This window comes from Bacillus rossius, chromosome 2, assembly GCF_032445375.1.
Source record: "Bacillus rossius redtenbacheri isolate Brsri chromosome 2, Brsri_v3, whole genome shotgun sequence".
NCBI lineage: Eukaryota > Metazoa > Arthropoda > Insecta > Phasmatodea > Bacillidae > Bacillus > Bacillus rossius.
Genome location: NC_086331.1, coordinates 100,876,009 through 100,892,981, shown reverse-complemented (window position 1 = coordinate 100,892,981; position 16,973 = coordinate 100,876,009). Strand labels below are relative to the sequence as shown.

At 36.5% G+C, this 16,973-nt stretch overlaps 1 protein-coding gene across 3 annotated transcripts in view; it reads right to left on the bottom strand.

Annotated features, from left to right (window-relative positions):
• LOC134529519 (transforming growth factor-beta receptor-associated protein 1 homolog) overlaps window positions 1-16,973 on the bottom strand; it is a 95,642-nt gene that overhangs the window by 44,645 nt on the left and 34,024 nt on the right. For all 3 annotated transcript variants that reach the window (XM_063363692.1, XM_063363693.1, XM_063363694.1), the window contains exons 7-9: window positions 15,917-16,055; window positions 6,258-6,638; window positions 5,050-5,315 (exon numbers count right to left, since the gene is read on the bottom strand). In XM_063363692.1, the coding sequence (XP_063219762.1) occupies window positions 5,050-5,315; window positions 6,258-6,638; window positions 15,917-16,055 (786 nt within the window). The remainder of the gene's footprint in view (window positions 1-5,049; window positions 5,316-6,257; window positions 6,639-15,916; window positions 16,056-16,973) is intronic.

Here is a 16,973-nt window from a genome sequence, read left to right as displayed (position 1 = left end):
AATTTTTTGCAAAGTTTGCCATTTTTTTTATTATGTTTTTCAGATTTTTTGGATTTTTTGAATTGTGTACTTTTTAATAATGTTTTGTATTTTGTAGAGTTTTTGTATTTTTTGAAGAATAATGATAGGATAATATAGAAATGCACAAATAAGATTATGACAGCAATTTTTTACAAGATTCTTAAAGAAAAGGAAGATAATAACTATGTTAATGTGAATATTTTCTGTTTTGAAACAATAATAGTAATAATGGTATGAATTATTTTTGAATAGACAGTTACTAAATATAATGTGAAGAAATGCTTTACATTGTGAGAATTGCATTGCACTTGGGTAATGGTTTGTTTGTTTAATGTTGTTTCATGTGAAGAAGATAACTGAAATTTATTATGAGTTATTTTTTTTGGAAAAGGATATAGTTTTGAAATGATTTATTTTAAATGAAAATGCAACATATTGGTGATGATAAATGTTTGTTTTGGATTGAATGACAGGGTGTCAATATCCTATATTAAAGGTATGAAATGTAATACTAAACGTTAATGCATAACAGTCGTCGAGTTTTGAAGCTACAGAAGCAGTTGTGTATTCATGATGGCCAGTTTAGGTAAATTTTTGTATTGCCCTAAATAATGCAGCAAAGGTATTTTTCTTGGTGTAATGTGTTTTATGAGGCAGCTGGGGGGCCAGGATATTAATTTTAAATATGTTTCCGGCATGGAGTCCGATGTTTTTCTTTTTGCAAGGGTGAGTCCCTTCTCCTTGGTCGCTCCCACCCCTCATCAATGTTAATTATATGTGCTGCTGTTGCTAAAAGGGAAGATATGGTTTGAAACCTAAGGAAGGGCAATTGGTTCATGTAATTTGTTTTTGAAGAAGAGAAACATACGTCTGTATCTTAATGAAGTGTTTGTCATGCCATGACTGTAGAAATGTCAACTTATTGTTTTATGGAAATTTAAGTAAGGTATGTAAAGCTTAAAATTTTGACAAGTGCAGTGTATATTTGTGTATAACTTTGTATAATTTTTTGTTTTAAATTTGGTAATAGGTTAGCCGAGCTGACTAGCAGCTAAAAGGGTTTTAGTTGGGCGCCCCTTACCTTTCGGCTAGCTCAGGAGTTAGGAATGATAGGGAAGTGGGATCTCTCGGTATGTTGGACCTACATGTCGTTCTATAGGTTCGACAACACAAATTCCTCCGCCTGGAATGACAGATGGAAGCCCTGCTGAGGTTTCGGGGCATGTTTCTCTGCCGGTAAAGCTGTGGGTTCCCTGCAGAGATTTCTAGACGTGTTAGTGAGGTTTATGACACAGCCCTGCTGAGATTTCTGGGCATGTTCTGTCATGAGGGAGAAGATGATACGGCTCCGCTGAGAGTTCCAAAAATATTACTGGATGGAGTAGTCTTTCCGCTGAGATTTCCAAGCCCGTTCTCTTCATAGAATAAATGAGTCTGGTGATTTTGGTTCTGTGGAGTATTTCACCCCTTAACCATACCGTATAGTAAGATCCTGGGACCAGGATGGCCAAATAAAATGAAGGTTTGGTTGCGTCTTTTTGAAGACGGGTCAACAACCTGCCGTATGAGGGAGATAGTGGATTCACTGTTGAGAGGGGAAGGAAGTTTAAAAATGTATTTGTCATTCTATTCGTCGTATTGTTTCTTCATATATATATATATTATTCGTGAGATCTTCAGTAATTATTCTATTAGAAAAATCTTCATAATAATCATAATAATAAAATTAAAGGCATCAGCAGCAGAAAGGTCGAATCAGAAGTTTGGTCAACAGTCTGAATTTAGAAGTATTGTTGAAGTTTGTTGGTGCAAGTATGAGGGGTGGAGGAATTGATTGATTCATAAATGAAAGTGAGGGGTTCCTGGTAATAGAGGAGTTATCCGTCGTCGTGCAATTGTCGTCTTGAGAAGGCGATTGTTGTTGTTCTTCGTCATTGGAATTATATGTGCCAGCTAGTGTAGAGGTGCTCCACTGCTGAAATGTCATTTGTCGTCGTTGAGAAGTTTTTATCATCGTTAAGGTAGTCATGGAGACGTAATTCCTGGAGTTTAAATTTGTAGTCGTTATCGTCATCAAGGTAGTCATGGAGACGTAATTCCTGAAATTTTTGTAATTTTTTGGAGTTTATTGCAGCTAGTGTCGAGGTGCTCCATAGCTGAAGTAGGTTGTCGTCGAGTTTGTTTTTCGTCGGGGAGATGGTTTTTGTCGTTGAGGTTGTCTTTGAGATTTCAGTTTGTCGGAGTTGTTGCAGTTTGTGTAGAAGTGTCCACAGCTGTTTCAACCAGAGTTGAGATGTGATAGGAAGATTCTTCGTAAACCAGGGAACACTACTTGAAATTTGTGAAGAAATTAATTCTGGAACTACTTGTATTTTGTATTAATGAAACTAAGAGAACATTAGGGATAAGGATTGTTGACTGTACCAAAACTGAAATTTAAATTTTAAATTTAACAGAAAATTGGTATTAATATTAATCTTTGTAATTTATAAAAATAATTGTTTTGAATTTCTTTTATAAACAAGAGTGTAATGACAGGATGCATTTATGTCTAAAGAGGTTTTGAATGTATTTTTGTACAGGTTAGTTTTTCACTTTTGTAACTTTTCAATTAAATGTAGTGTTAATTTAATTGAAAAGTTGGGGGGGTTATGTAGCATTGCAGAACCCTGCCCTCCGAATTAAATAATTTTTCTTTTAAACTATTTTCATGAATGTAAATATTTCTTAAAAAGTCTTTCTAATGATATTTTACCGTTTGTTATATATTTTAGGGTTGATATTTTTCACTTGCTGTGTTTTAAGAAGGTATTTTGTATTTTATTAGACATTTTTAATCACTACTTTTTTTTATGTAATTATTCACAAATGAGCCGTTGTACTAGAGTTTTACCTGTTTAGGCCTACTTTTTCAGGTTTTTTCTCAATAAGTTTAATTTTGTAAAGTAATTCGTATTATAATTATTGTTCTTAAATTTTATTAACGTGTTGTAATATAATTATAAATCACGGGACTGTGTCTGGGCTTGTGTGATGGTTAGAAAGAGAGGCATGAGAGGCCTGGAAGTGTAAGTGAGAAAGGAACAGTGCTTCCCCGCCAACCGAGATAAAGACGGTAATTTCCCCCCTGCATGGGAACCGAGTGATAACTGCTGTCTCACGGTGTGGGAGAGAGAACGAGAATGGAAGTCCCCGATTTCGAGGTGAAATTGAAAAGAGACAGATCAGGGGAAGCCCAGAGTTCTGTGTGTAAAAGATCTTTTCATGTAGTGTAACTTGTTCTGTGATTGGCTTGTATCTGTAAGAGTGAATGAAGCGTGCGTGTGATTGGTCGGTGAGGTCATGTGACGTCTACTCCCTGCGTGGAGGAGACGAGTTCATGAGATCACCAGTCGTCTGTCGAACGCTGGACGAGTAGGTCGCGTTCGATGGCTTCTCGCTAAATTATAATGTAATTTACGAAGAGATAATTTCACGTTGGTGGTCGGAGCCAGGCCTATTATTAAATCAACCTAATTTTTTGTACATTTCGTTTTCGGGTAAAATTAGAAATTACGGCCACCTTCGTAGGCGTTTTGGCTCGGGGCGAGATTCGTTTTCGCTGGGTGCGGCCCTGTTAGAGGTCGCACCATGTTCGTGTACTTGCAGTAAAACATTACTGAAGGACTTAATCGACGTTATTATTTTATTATTAAATCTCATCAAGCGAACTGAGGGCAGTTTTCGACGGGCAGATATATGTGTGAAACGAGTGAATGAAACATTGGGTTCAATTTGTTTATGAATTCTAGTTGAAAAAATAAAACCACGAAAATAGACGCTTTAAATCTTTTTATTTTTGTAAGTAACGAACCGTTACATACTTGTGAAAACTGAATTTATTAAAGAAATTTAAATGTAATACAGCACTAATAGACCAGGCCATCTGGGGGGAGGGGGGAGGGGGAAAGGCAAAATCAGAGGGGCTTGGTTGAGTTTTAAGACTTTCTTCTGTACAACAAAAATTTCAAGTGCCTTGATAAAAGAGTTCATTGAAAACCTTACAAGGAAAGTGATATGTGCAGATCACATTTACAGTTATGGCCATGTAATGTTTACAGCCTTTATTATATTTTTATTAAAATTGTGGGGTTTGAAAAGTTTTAAATTAGGTTATTGGGAAGGGGACCCAACAAAATAATTTGCCTTGGGCCCTTAATTTCTCTCATCAGCCCTGCGACTAGAAGTGTAAGTAATAATTAAATACCAAGATTTGTTTCAAAATAAACCAATTAGTATGACAACATAATTCTGCCTAGTTTTAGGTTTATTTTTTTTATATAGTACTGTTGATTAGAAACTAGTGTGGCATATTACAGAAATGATTTTCTAAAGTATTTATTTAGTGTGAGAGTTCCTTTAGAATGCTCTAGAAAAAATTTTAGTAACATGTGTTTCAGTCCAAGTGTAATACATTACATTTGTGCCATTGCTTTAGCCACAGACCAGTCAGCCAAACTTTGTTTTTAAAGTTTAAATAAGATGCAGTGATGGTTTTTAACTTATCATTTGCACCATCAATCAACTCCTTGACTTGTGCCACTTACCTACGAGATTCAAAGTTCATAAACTATTATTGATAATGTAGCAATGGGTACATATGTTTCAAATAGTCCTGGAAAAATAAACACCCCTCCCCTCCAGAGAACACGTTATAACAAACAACTGCTGTTAAGCTACCATCACCTAACTTTTATCAGTATTTCCGATTAAGTTAACTGGTATGAACAAGTTTCTAGTTTTTAGCTAGATGGAAATATACCACTTATTATAAGGTAGATTGGAATTTTATCTTTAAATGAAATAACACATACCAAATTATAGCAACTACACATATCAAGTTCTCACTGATATTGTCTAGCACAGTTGTAGAATCTTCCAGCAAGTTACTAAACATAATAAATCAGTTAATGAGCATGTGTTAATGAAGTTGTGTTCTTATATATTAACATCACTATACAGTACATTTACACTACTTGGTAACAGTACCTTGCTAAGCAATCAATGAAAAATTCCATCCCTGGAAAATTAACATCTTCATATTCTTTCAGCATTATTTTCATCCACACCTGAAGTGCATTGGCATGATCTTGATTGTGCCAATACAACAAAGCGAGGGCATGGTAACACCTGTGCTTCTCTAATGAATCACAACACTCTTCAACATCACATTCCAAGTCTTCTGCTGATATGAGGGTGTGCATTTCAAGTGCATTGTTTTCAGAGTACAGCTTAAGTAGAGCTGTGTCAATCTCCTGATAGGAATCAACACACAAAATATGTTAAATTTGGCTAAAACTAACTATAAAGAATGGAAACTATCAATAATGATCAAACTAATGAAAATATACAAAAAATTCAAATTGAAATTAATAACAAAATTTATTCCTCAACATTTTAGAAATACTTATTTTTTGTTTTACTTTATGTGTTAAATTACTTAAGATGAATAATCTCAAACTGAATAGTCACATGGCATTATATTATCAGGGTGGCTAGCAAACCTGAGATAAAAAATTCCCTAACTTTTTTAGGTTTGGTAAAAAATTTCCCATGACCACTGATGTTAGTCAGTTGCCAATAACTATCAAACTTCAAATTCAAAATCGCGACTCATAAGCATACCACACTTCAATATTGCAACAGGCAAATATCAATTATTTTATCGCACTTCTGTCGATAGCACTGAAGACAATGCATGTAGTTGAAGTGTTAACATATTTACAAGCAATAAGGAATGGGAGAAAAAACATTTTTGTAACACTTACATAAATATGGGTTGTAGAAAGGATGTGTACATGGAACAGGTACAAATCAAAAATGACTCCTACCTAGGAAATTACATGACTTTTTGCTTACTTTTTTTCGCTGTTGCTGAAAATTCCCTGACTTTCCAGATTTTCCCAGTTTTCCCTGTTGCTAGCCCCTCTGATTATATAAGTTGTAATAGTCATTATACTGTTTTTTACAAAAACCTTTAATTTCTGGAAGTGTGATATTTTCCTTTTTTTATATGATTCATGTTTGAATATTTCTTAGTGCACGTTCACATTACATATAAAAAATAAACAAATTATGGAAACAGTGAATTTGTAAATTGTATTACAGGCTATACATACTTAATTATATTTTTTTCTTGAAATACATATTCTTAATGCTAAATATAAGTAAAACGTTGTTAGCCACGATAAACTTACAAGGCGGTGTGCTAGATTTGTGTCTCTGGCATTTTCCAAGAAATTCTGGAGGAACATTTTAGCTTCCTTCAGTTTCAGCTGATCCCCACCAAACAACTGGTTCACATCTGCTATTGTGTGCAAAGGAGGGACTGAACGCACAAAGCTTGTTGAGGCAGGTAGCAAACCAGGGTACAATGATATAACTTCTCGAACATCAATGTTGCCACTTTGAAAAAGTCTAAGTGCTTTATCAAAGTCACCTCTCGAAAAATATATAAATGCAGCTTTGTGGTACACTTCGCACACAATATGGTCAATCTCATTTTTGGATAACCGAGCCATATCCACCTCTTCCGTCAAATTGAGGGCTTCATCCACTTTGCCATCCAAAAGCAGAGCCTGAAAAGAAAACATAAATTTTGAATTGTTTAGATATGTACATTATAAATGTAGAACTGAAAATAATAATACATATAACATTTGTGATGGTATCACAAGTAACAAAAAAACTAATACATTTATTTTTGAGGAATAATTCTATACAAAATTAATTAATTGAGTTAAAATCTTGTTGAATTAATAAATTAATTACAGCTTGATAGATGGATGACATTGAGGTCATTAGAGAAGATGGGCTGAGAATAGCACTGAGAGAAAGAATGGAGAAAGAAACGAGAGTTGCCTGAGAAACCAACTAGCTCACTGCAACGTCCATCACGTTTCCACTTACAACTTCGACCCTGCCAAGGATTTCCAAAATAAATATTTCAATGTGGTTCTGTGCAACATGCCATACATGGCATGTGTTTTAAAAAAAAACTTTAGCATGGTTGCAACAAACATGCAATTTGGAAATTCTATGACTTTTCTAGGTTTACCTAACTTGAAGTGATAGTTTCTCCTAACCTCAATGAAAGACAAAACCAAACTTTTTATCTTTGATGAGAACTTAATTAGATTTATTTTTTTAAGTATCTAAGTGTATTTTCCATGTTGCGCTTGAATATGCATTCAGACTTTTTTGCATCAGGCAGGGTTTGTTTGACGCCAACATTTAAATTTTGTAAAATATTTACTTACATAACACTAAATTTCAAGTACAGTAGAATCCCTCCGATGCGACCCCCCTCTGATGCGTCCATTCCGTTTATACAACCGTTTTTTGAGAAACCGTGAAAAATATGAGCAGATAGTCGAAAATTTGAGTAAAATCGGCTGAAAAACAAGTCTGTTACACTTTGTTGGGCGCTGTGTGTTCACGTTTATCTTGGCGAGCGCTGTACTGTAAGCAGGCAGGCATACAAAAGACGGCTAAAAATAGATACCACCCCTCTAGACTGACTGTCCAAGCTAGCCAATACCGGTAAACTGCGCGCATCACCTGATAGCATCTGCGCGCGCGTCTATTTCCGTCCCGGTCCCGGTCCCGTTTGACGATTGTGACTCGTTTTTCAATTTACACGGACTCGTGGATTCGTGCGCGCACCGCCGCCAGACAGTGGCGACCGGCGAGTAGATGCGTGAGCAGCCAGCAGTTCCGCTCTCCTTCCCCTCACTTACCCGTTCACACCTGTTTTTTTTCTTTTTTTTTTTACGCTGTGAAGGGACATGGAAAAGATAATTGCTTGAGCTGTCAAAATAAACATCGCTGACGGCAAGGACGGGAGCGCAACCTGTCGGTCTGTCGCTGTGATTATCTACTCCAAAAACATGTCACAGCATTTCAGGATAGCATTGTTCTTATATCTTTCGTTTATAGCCGAATGTTTTCTACCTGATCCACACAAGTTCCTTCGCCACGTTTTGAACGAAAATAACATAACAACCAGCCGGTTAGCATAGCCGAACTCGCGTGACGCAAATTCACTTTATAATTGGGGGGAGGTCGGGGGGGGGGGGGGGGGGTAAAATTGGCCCGAATTCTCTATTGCGACCATTCCGTTTATAAGTCCGTTTTTCTGGAAACCATGAGGGGGTCGCATCAGTGGGATTCTACTGTAGATACTTCATTTGGAGCTGCCTAAAACATTGCATATGATAAATTTTCAGCCACATTTTGCCAACGGCATGTCTTTCTTGAGGGTTCAACAATACTCGCAAACACACTAGGACGCCATTTGCCAAGAGTACTCCTTTTCCATCACAAAAATATGTTGTTGAAATTGCTCACTGTGTTCATTTCCAACAACAGCCTCAAGATTGTCTGGGAAAAGGTATATGTGGAAGTCCAAGAAGTGAAGTTATAAATGTTGCATCCCATAGTTTGAAAAATCTTCATAACATCACTCACTACGTATTTCCTGTGTTAATCAAGAAAACCACAACATATTATATATATATATATATATATATATATATATATATATATATATATATATATATATATATATATATATAATGATATCCAAACTGCTTTTTCCAGTGGTCTTAATAGTTTTTCAAAATGTTTAGCATTAATAACTAATACTATACAGGGTGTATCAAAATTCATGTTACAACGCTTGAGGGTAGAAAGCTCTTATTATTTGCAACCATTTTTGCCAGTAAACATGTTGCCGGAAAAGCGTAGTTAAGCACCTGTAGCCCCAGAAAGAGTAAGCGTAGGCAACCCGTTGGGCTATGTGCGAGACAGACGATACTGTGGTGAATTACGTGTTTACGACGCCGGGCAGTGCTCGAGAGGACTGTACGATGTCGAATGCTGACCCCCGCCCCTTTTTACTTCTGTTGGTGGCGCCCTCACCTCTTTTCTTCCGTTCGTGCCATGCCATAGCACTGCGCAGCGTGACATCGCAGTGTCGCAGTGTGTTTTGATATCACTGGTGGTCTGTCGTTGACTGTTCTGTCGTACAAGCAAACTCGTGGTGTCATTTATTTTTCTGTGGTTCTGAAAAGGGCGACGTTTTAGTGGAGCTCAATGGAGTACACGTTTAGTGAGTACACGGACATGCTGCTTGTTTACGGGGAAGCTAGACAAAATGGACGAGCCGCCCGTCGTGGGTACGAAGAACGATATCCGGGTCGTAGGATTCCAGCTCACACCATGTTTGCAAGACTTACTCAGCGAATGCGTGATACTGGTACATGTGCCGTCACAAGACCAAATGCTGGTGCTCCACGCAGGGTTCGTACTCCCAGTTTTGAAGATGTACTTCAGAGATTTGAGGAGAGTCAGGATACAAGCACAAGGGCAGAAGGTTCCGATATGGACGCTGACAAAATGGCTGTTTGGCGAGTTCTTCATGAGCAACTCTTGTACCCGTACCACCTTCAAAAAGTGCAACACATGGGTCCGGCGGACTATCCTCTTCGCATGACCTTTTCTCGTTGGTACATTCGAAGAGTATTGAGGAACCCCGAGTTAGCGGTTTTATTCAGCGATGAATCCAAGTTCACTCAAGACGCTATTCTCAATTCGCGCAACAGTCATGTTTGGAATGATGTCAATCCGCATGCAACGTGTGTTACAGGTCGCCAGGAACGTTTTTCAGTTAATGTGTGGGCCGGTATTGTTGACGGCATACTAATCGGGCCTTTTTTCTTCCGCTACGACTTACCGGCGCCGGATACCTCCACTTCCTTCAGAACGAACTACCAGGTCTTCTTGAAGAGGTTCCATTGCATGTCCGACGTGTGATGTGGTACCAACATGACGGGGCACCACCTCATTTTTCCCTGCAAGTGCGAGAGTATTTAAATCAAACATTTCCAAACCAATAGATTGGACGAGCGGGCCCTGTCGCATGGCCGCCAAGGTCACCGGACCTAACCCTGTTAGATTTCTTTCTGTGGGGTTACGTAAAAGGGCTTATCTACGCTACGCCAGTAGAAACTGTAGAAGAGCTTACACAGCGAATCATTGAAGCGTTCGAAATCATAAGGTCGACTCCACACATGCTCCAGCATATCCGTGAAAACATGATTCGCCGTTGCCACCTGTGTCGCTCAAGGTGGGCGTGTTTTTGAGCCGTTGCTTTAGGCTGTCATGTTGTTAAAACGTATGCAACAATTTCAATGTTGTGAAACAAAGCCGAAGCTGTGATTGATTTCAGAGTGAAATTAAAATCTGTGCCACGATTAAAAATGTTATTTCTCTACTCGAACGCCCGCACATCCACAACATAACACTCTACAACGGATTGCCTACGCTGACTCTTTCTGGGGCTACAGGGGCTTAACTACGCATTTCCAGCAACATGTTTATTGGCAAAAATGGTTGCAAATAATAAGAGCTTTATACCCTCAAGCGTTGTAACGTGAATTTTGATACACCCTGTAGGTGGTCCTATAAGAATGCAGTCCTTTGGTTTTGCATCACTAACTTTGGAAAATGTATATTTCAAAAACTTCATTGCAGCAAAATCATTATTATTTCCTTTGGCAAATTGTTTCCTAAGTCCCAGTTTGATATGCAGGGGAGGTAAATACTTTTTCAAGTTACACCAATGAGGTATGTGCTATTTTTTTTATGGTCTTTAATACAAGATTCACGTTTATGCCATTGTTTACTAATGCAGTAAGCTCTCTTTCCCCTGCTGTCCCATTTATAAATGCAATAGCAGATTTTAGTTCATCCTAGATGCAAATCCAGTAATAAAACAATGACAATCATCTCGAAAGATATTCCAGTTACATATTTCAGACTACATTTTTTCCAACAGAATTTTCACACGGTCATTCATCTCTAATGACATTGATGTCAACAAGAAGTTAAGCCCACTCAATGTATAATTTATTCATATGTTGCTTTCATATCAGTGCCATTTCCTCAAAATAGCCACAACCTTCAAACTAACATTTATGATGAGTCTATGCACAATTGCCACTCATCTGGCTGGTGTTTATGTCCAAGTCTCCATTACTGAAAAACATTACTACAAAAAAATTAATTCTTCCATTTTAAGAAGTAATTTCTGAAATCAGTATTGTGATTACGTTATGAAATTTATATGAATTTGCTTAAGGTAATTGCTGCAACCAATCAGGAGAGCTTTTGTTTCATAGTAGTCCCAAGCTATAACTTTCAGAAAGTCTTTGTGTTGTAACAAGTACTGTGATTGGGTGATTTGTACGAACATGTTTGTGGTTAGTTGACAGAGCCACGTGAATGCCTCCCCCCTACATGCGTGTTCGCAGATACGTCATCCTTTAAACGCTACTTAAATGTTGACTCAGTCGGTCATACTGCTTGGTAGCTCGCCAAATAATCACGTGAAATGTATTTCCAACCCAATTTCACATCTGCTGGTCCAAGCCGTGCTGGTATGTGACCTTTTTCAGACATTGTTCAGTTTTGTTTGGCCACAGTTGTGTGTGTACAGGCCCATGATGGTGCAATGGTGAGCCTCTGTGCAATGGTGAGCCTCTGTAGTTGTCCCAAGGACGCTGTTTTTCCTTGGTTGTACCCAGTTATGGCTTAGCTGTGGGATTTATTCATTAATAACATTTCTGCCAAACTCATCACTTATGTATTTATGTTTTTCATGATCGTCAAACAGTAATGAATTTTTCTCGTGCTGCAAAATTTCTTTGTAAATTTTCTGTGAATAAGTTGTGGAATTGTGTCTCAGTCATGTAATAGTAGAAATGTTATGTTTTCGTTTAAATAATGAATAAAGAATAGGCCTTAATTTTTTAATCATCTTTTTATCAAATAATAATCCATTCTAAATTTGTGCATGGAGTCTAACCTCAAAAATTATGAACTTTTCACCTGCCACATACAACCCAATTATTCTTGCCAGTTAAAAATTAGTTTTAAGTCTTTTAAACTAATAAATATCTAAACTATAGGAATTTAAGTATTTCAGTACCTACTAAAAATTAAATTTAATTCATCTTTGTCAACTAAGACACTAAAAATATTTAAAATATTTAAAATAATACTAGATTTTGTATTTTTAAGCTTTGTAACTTTGCAAGAACATGCCCTCCCCAGCATTTATGAGTATTTTTTAAAGGAATAAATGTTATATTTTGTTATTCAGAAGGGATCACATGGTTTTGTAAGTTCAACATCACAGTGACCTAGTTTTTTATTTATATTCTATAATTAGGAATATTCTTGTAATTCATTTTGGTATTCAATTAGTGGTAGGTGTCACTTAGTTACTGGTTAACATTTTATTTCCTTTTTAATTTAAACTTCTTCAGTATATTTCTTAAGTTTCCTTTTACTAGTGTTTATTAAATGCATGCTGTAATTTTATTTCATTGTATATTTTAATTTATTAGGTTTGATACTTAGTTCACGAATCCGGTAAATTTTCTCGTAAGATCCTGTCAGGTTGGCTACATGAGTTCCAGAACATACCAAAAACTTTGAGACTTTAATTTATAATTTTATTTAATTTTAAGTATTATTTACTGCATAATTTTTATGTATTTTTTTATCTTTTATTTTAAGTGCTTCTTAAAACAGACTTCTTGAGCATGCATATAATTATTTTGTGTGTGGTAAGGAAACTAAAAGTCAGTTAACATTTTTGCACACGAATAGTGCACAGCTTGGGTGTGGCCTGCAACAACTAACACAGTCGCCGGATGGGTGTGCACAAGGCCAGACATCGCGCGCGGAGCTCGTGTTGACGAAAATTACGTAAATAGGACAGGCCGCAAATGTACGAGGAATTTACTGGGAGCGTAATTCAAACATAGGGATATAGATTATAGAGTGATTTTTAATGTTTATTGCATAAAATGAAACAATAAATTTACAATTGCACAAAGCATTATTTGAACAGGCGTGCTACTAGACAAATCTGCAATTTTATGAATTGCAAGTTAATTTGTACCGGCTGCTGTTTTCGTTGTTGATGACATGGTGTTAAACCATGCTTCAAGATATGCCCTTGTGTGCCAGGCAAGTCTGCAGTTAAAATTCTGTGGAGCAATTTTACGACCCTACTGGATGGATCATCGCCAGTCTGCACTTCAAACATTCAGTAGTCTGGCCCAATCCATGTGAAGGATTTAGCAAGAATTTTACAAGAATGCATTAATGTCCTGAAGTTAGTGAATTTTACGGCAAAGTATTTATTCTGCGGCATTTTGTGTCGGCAAGTTAGCAACTGTGTCATTGGCCCCAGTAAACCGCAAAACACGAAAAACTAATTTTTAAACTAATTTTATATTGCCCTCGCTAGCAAAATTTTTTTAATGAAGTTCACACCAATAAAAGTTAATTTAGGACTTTTTTGAACTGTAAAAAAGTTATGTCGTACAAACTTCAAGAACTAAATATTTTTAAAAAATATTTTGTTTTAAATAACGTTTGCCTTTCGATGATAATCAATTAAGTCCTTTGTTTAACAGGTTTGTTTGATAATATATAGCATGCTCCCTATTTCTTAAAACGCAGTGCATGGTGCACGGCCATTTAGTGTTTAATGTTGTGTGTGTTAAAATTAATGGCTGATCCCAACTACAAGCCATGCAGCCACGAGAGGCTATATGTATTTTATTGGATTTAAAGTTTTTCTCGCATTAAAAGCACCAACAAGTTAACGATAATTTGTTTTTATTTATGCCAGCTAACACTCACTACTTGGTCCTCCTTAATTTTGTTGAGACTTTTCTCTGCTATTGATTGGTTTGGACTCACAAACATGATTATTATGAGCAGCTATGATAAATGTGACGAGCTGAGATCAATTTGTTTAGTCAATTTTATATTGCTATGTTTTCGATGCCGCGTTTAAATCTGACTGCTCGTAGCAAGTCGTGGGGACTGTCACTGCCATTTGTCACCACGGGGGACAGTGACAAATTATGTTAATTTATAAAAGCCTGTTAACTATATTTTTTACCAGTTTTCACTTTGATGCTAGATTATTATTTGTTCAAATGCATTCTTCAATAGTTTAACCACTTTAAATATTGTTTGTATCCCTATATTTTATGTCTGAATTTATTTGAAAACTTCATCATGCTTCGTTAACATTGTGTATTGTGTTGGAATGAGAAAAGACGAGAGACAGTTATGTGCCACGGCGGTGCCAATGTTTTAGACTTTTTTTCAGCTGTCGAGACTTTCTGGCAATTTCTGTTTGTATTCTTAAGATAAGAAAACAGAACGTGTGCATTTCCCAGAGGGTTTATCATCTTAATAGAGGGAGATAGTAAATAGGGAAAAAACGTAATTCTATGAAACATGCAAGGACTTTTGAAGTTTTTTGGTAGTGATACATGTTGTGATTGGTTGCTTTGTGAGAACTATGTTGCGAATGGTCAAGAAGGTGACACACCTGCCTCCTCCCTGCGTGGTAGTAAGCTGTGGCTTCATCTCACCAGTTCTCTGCTCGATGTGGACTGAATAGATCACGTTTGGCAGTGGCTCACGCCAAAACATAATACGAATTTTACAGCTGTGGTCCGGGTTTATATTTATTTATATTTAAATGACCACAGTCATCAGCATGCAGCCCGCGATGTGGCTTTAGTGACCTTTAACCATCATTCCAAGGAGACATTTGTTCTTGGCTTGTACCATCAACGCCAAGCGACTTCGGGACTTATTTACTAAATGGAATGTGTATGTGTATGCAAGTATTCAGAACATTTGGGACATCATTGAAATTTATAAACACTCACGTTTTCAAGCATGGAAATTTCATTTATGTTGCTGTGGAAAGAGTTGGTACTGGATAATCATGTAATGGAGAACTGTGTTTTGTTTTTGTGCAAGATCTAAAAAAATACATCTAAGTGAAGTTCTATTAAATCATTTTATTCTGTAAAAAATGCCTAGAAAAAATGTGTATTTAACACTGAAATTTACAACATCTACAAAAATTTTTGGTGAACATTTTCAGAATTTATTAGTTTTTTAAGTCTTTTAGTGAACGTTGCAAGTCAGGTCATCTTTTAGCTGGGCCTATTTAAATTTTAATAAGCTGATACAATTTAAGAATATTCTGACACTGAAATCAATATAAAAATGTGTAGGAAATTAATTTTATCATTAATATCAAGTTATTGGGTTCAAATTCATTTATTTATTTATTATATACCTATTTTAATATTTACTCACTGACAGTAATGCCAACGGCCGGTTATTTCATTGACCTACATTTAATTTGTTGAAAAACAAAACAAAAATGTGTAAACTAACTATAATCACATTAAAATGGTTAACCTTAAAATCAATTACATAGCACTTCTTAAGTTTTTTGTCTGGACTAAATTGTTTGGTAAGTCATTGCATAGTTTGCTGGCTGTGTACATAAATGATTTTCTGTAAACTTTACTTTTATATGCTAGAACTCTTTAAGTGTTAATGTGTCTGGTGAGATGACCATGATACGGATTTAGTTGCAATAACTTACTGAATAGGTATTTTGGCTTCTTATGAATTTTAATTTTGGCTTCCTGCCTAGTTAGTTGGAGCAGTTGCCTATTTTTCCATATTCATCCATTTAAAATGTTACAAATATTCTGTGATCTTCTGTCTTCTGTTTAGGTTGTATGCATATCGTAGGCATGCTTTATGCATTTACTTACTAACTTATCTACAAAATAACTTACAAAATTTTTTGTTGAAAATAGCTTGCCAGCAGCAATAACCAACTAAACAATTTTGTTCAGAGTACTTTCAATAGTTTGACTAGTGAATAGAACAAAAAAAAAATTTCATGAACAGATAAAATATAAATCAATGGTAAATCAGATATAATTACTTCAATTCGCTGATGCCACGGCACTGGAAATATTGCATAGACTGCTGTTCCTGAGCTAGTGTACAATCTGCCATCAAAGTTCCCAATGTACCGACCACCAACAAATGGAAGGGCTTGTTTATGCTGTTGATCTAAAACACTTCAAGATTACAAAAATAGACTTAAAAAACTCAACTGGCATACAGGAAATGATTGTAACACGCATAACACTACAATAACTATACCATTGCTATTAATAAATTACTGTGCAAGCTAAATGCAGCTGCACACTCTCACTGGCGGTTCCTCAAAGATCCTGTGAACAGACTACGGAATGAATGAATAAATATATAAATTAAAATATGAAATCTGGTCGACATCGGGGGGCATGAGAGCCGGGACGACATGATCTCACAAGAAGCTGACAGTACAGTTCCACAGATAAACTCCTGGTTTCCCACTGAAAACTGCTTCAGTTCAGAGAGGCCTAGTCTGTACCGCAGGTAGGAAGGCCGATGAGCGATGCAGAACGGCCACAAGCAGCTCAATCTCGAGCCCTCTCCTACCCCAGCATTGAACCCTGCAAGACAAAATATCAAAATGCCTAGAAACTCATCCCTGAAGGTTGCCGAGTGATGTGATGTCCGGGACAGCAATACATGTAGTTCAATCAAGATGCTCTGCTCAAGGTCGCAGGTCACTGTCTCAACAGCAGTCCTCCTCGAAATGGCAACCCTGAAACTGTTCCCAGTCAGCCCTCCAGAGGTGCACCCTGCCTGTATCATGGCACATTACGGACTTTAGTAGGTTGGTGCCTACACTCTACACTCAACTCGTGTACCATTCTGCCACATACTGAAAATAACATTGGTGTCAGCCTTAAAATTTAAGTTATACATTGCTGAACAATGAATAAATGCAAACTTTTATTCAAATCTGCAGTCAGATTACAAGACACTGGCAGCATTTTAAATGGGAACTAACCAAGTTAAAAACAAAATTTTAAGAAATAGTGAGTATTTTCTAACAACATTCCTTATAGTCTTACGGTGTATTTGGTACGATTATAACATTAAAT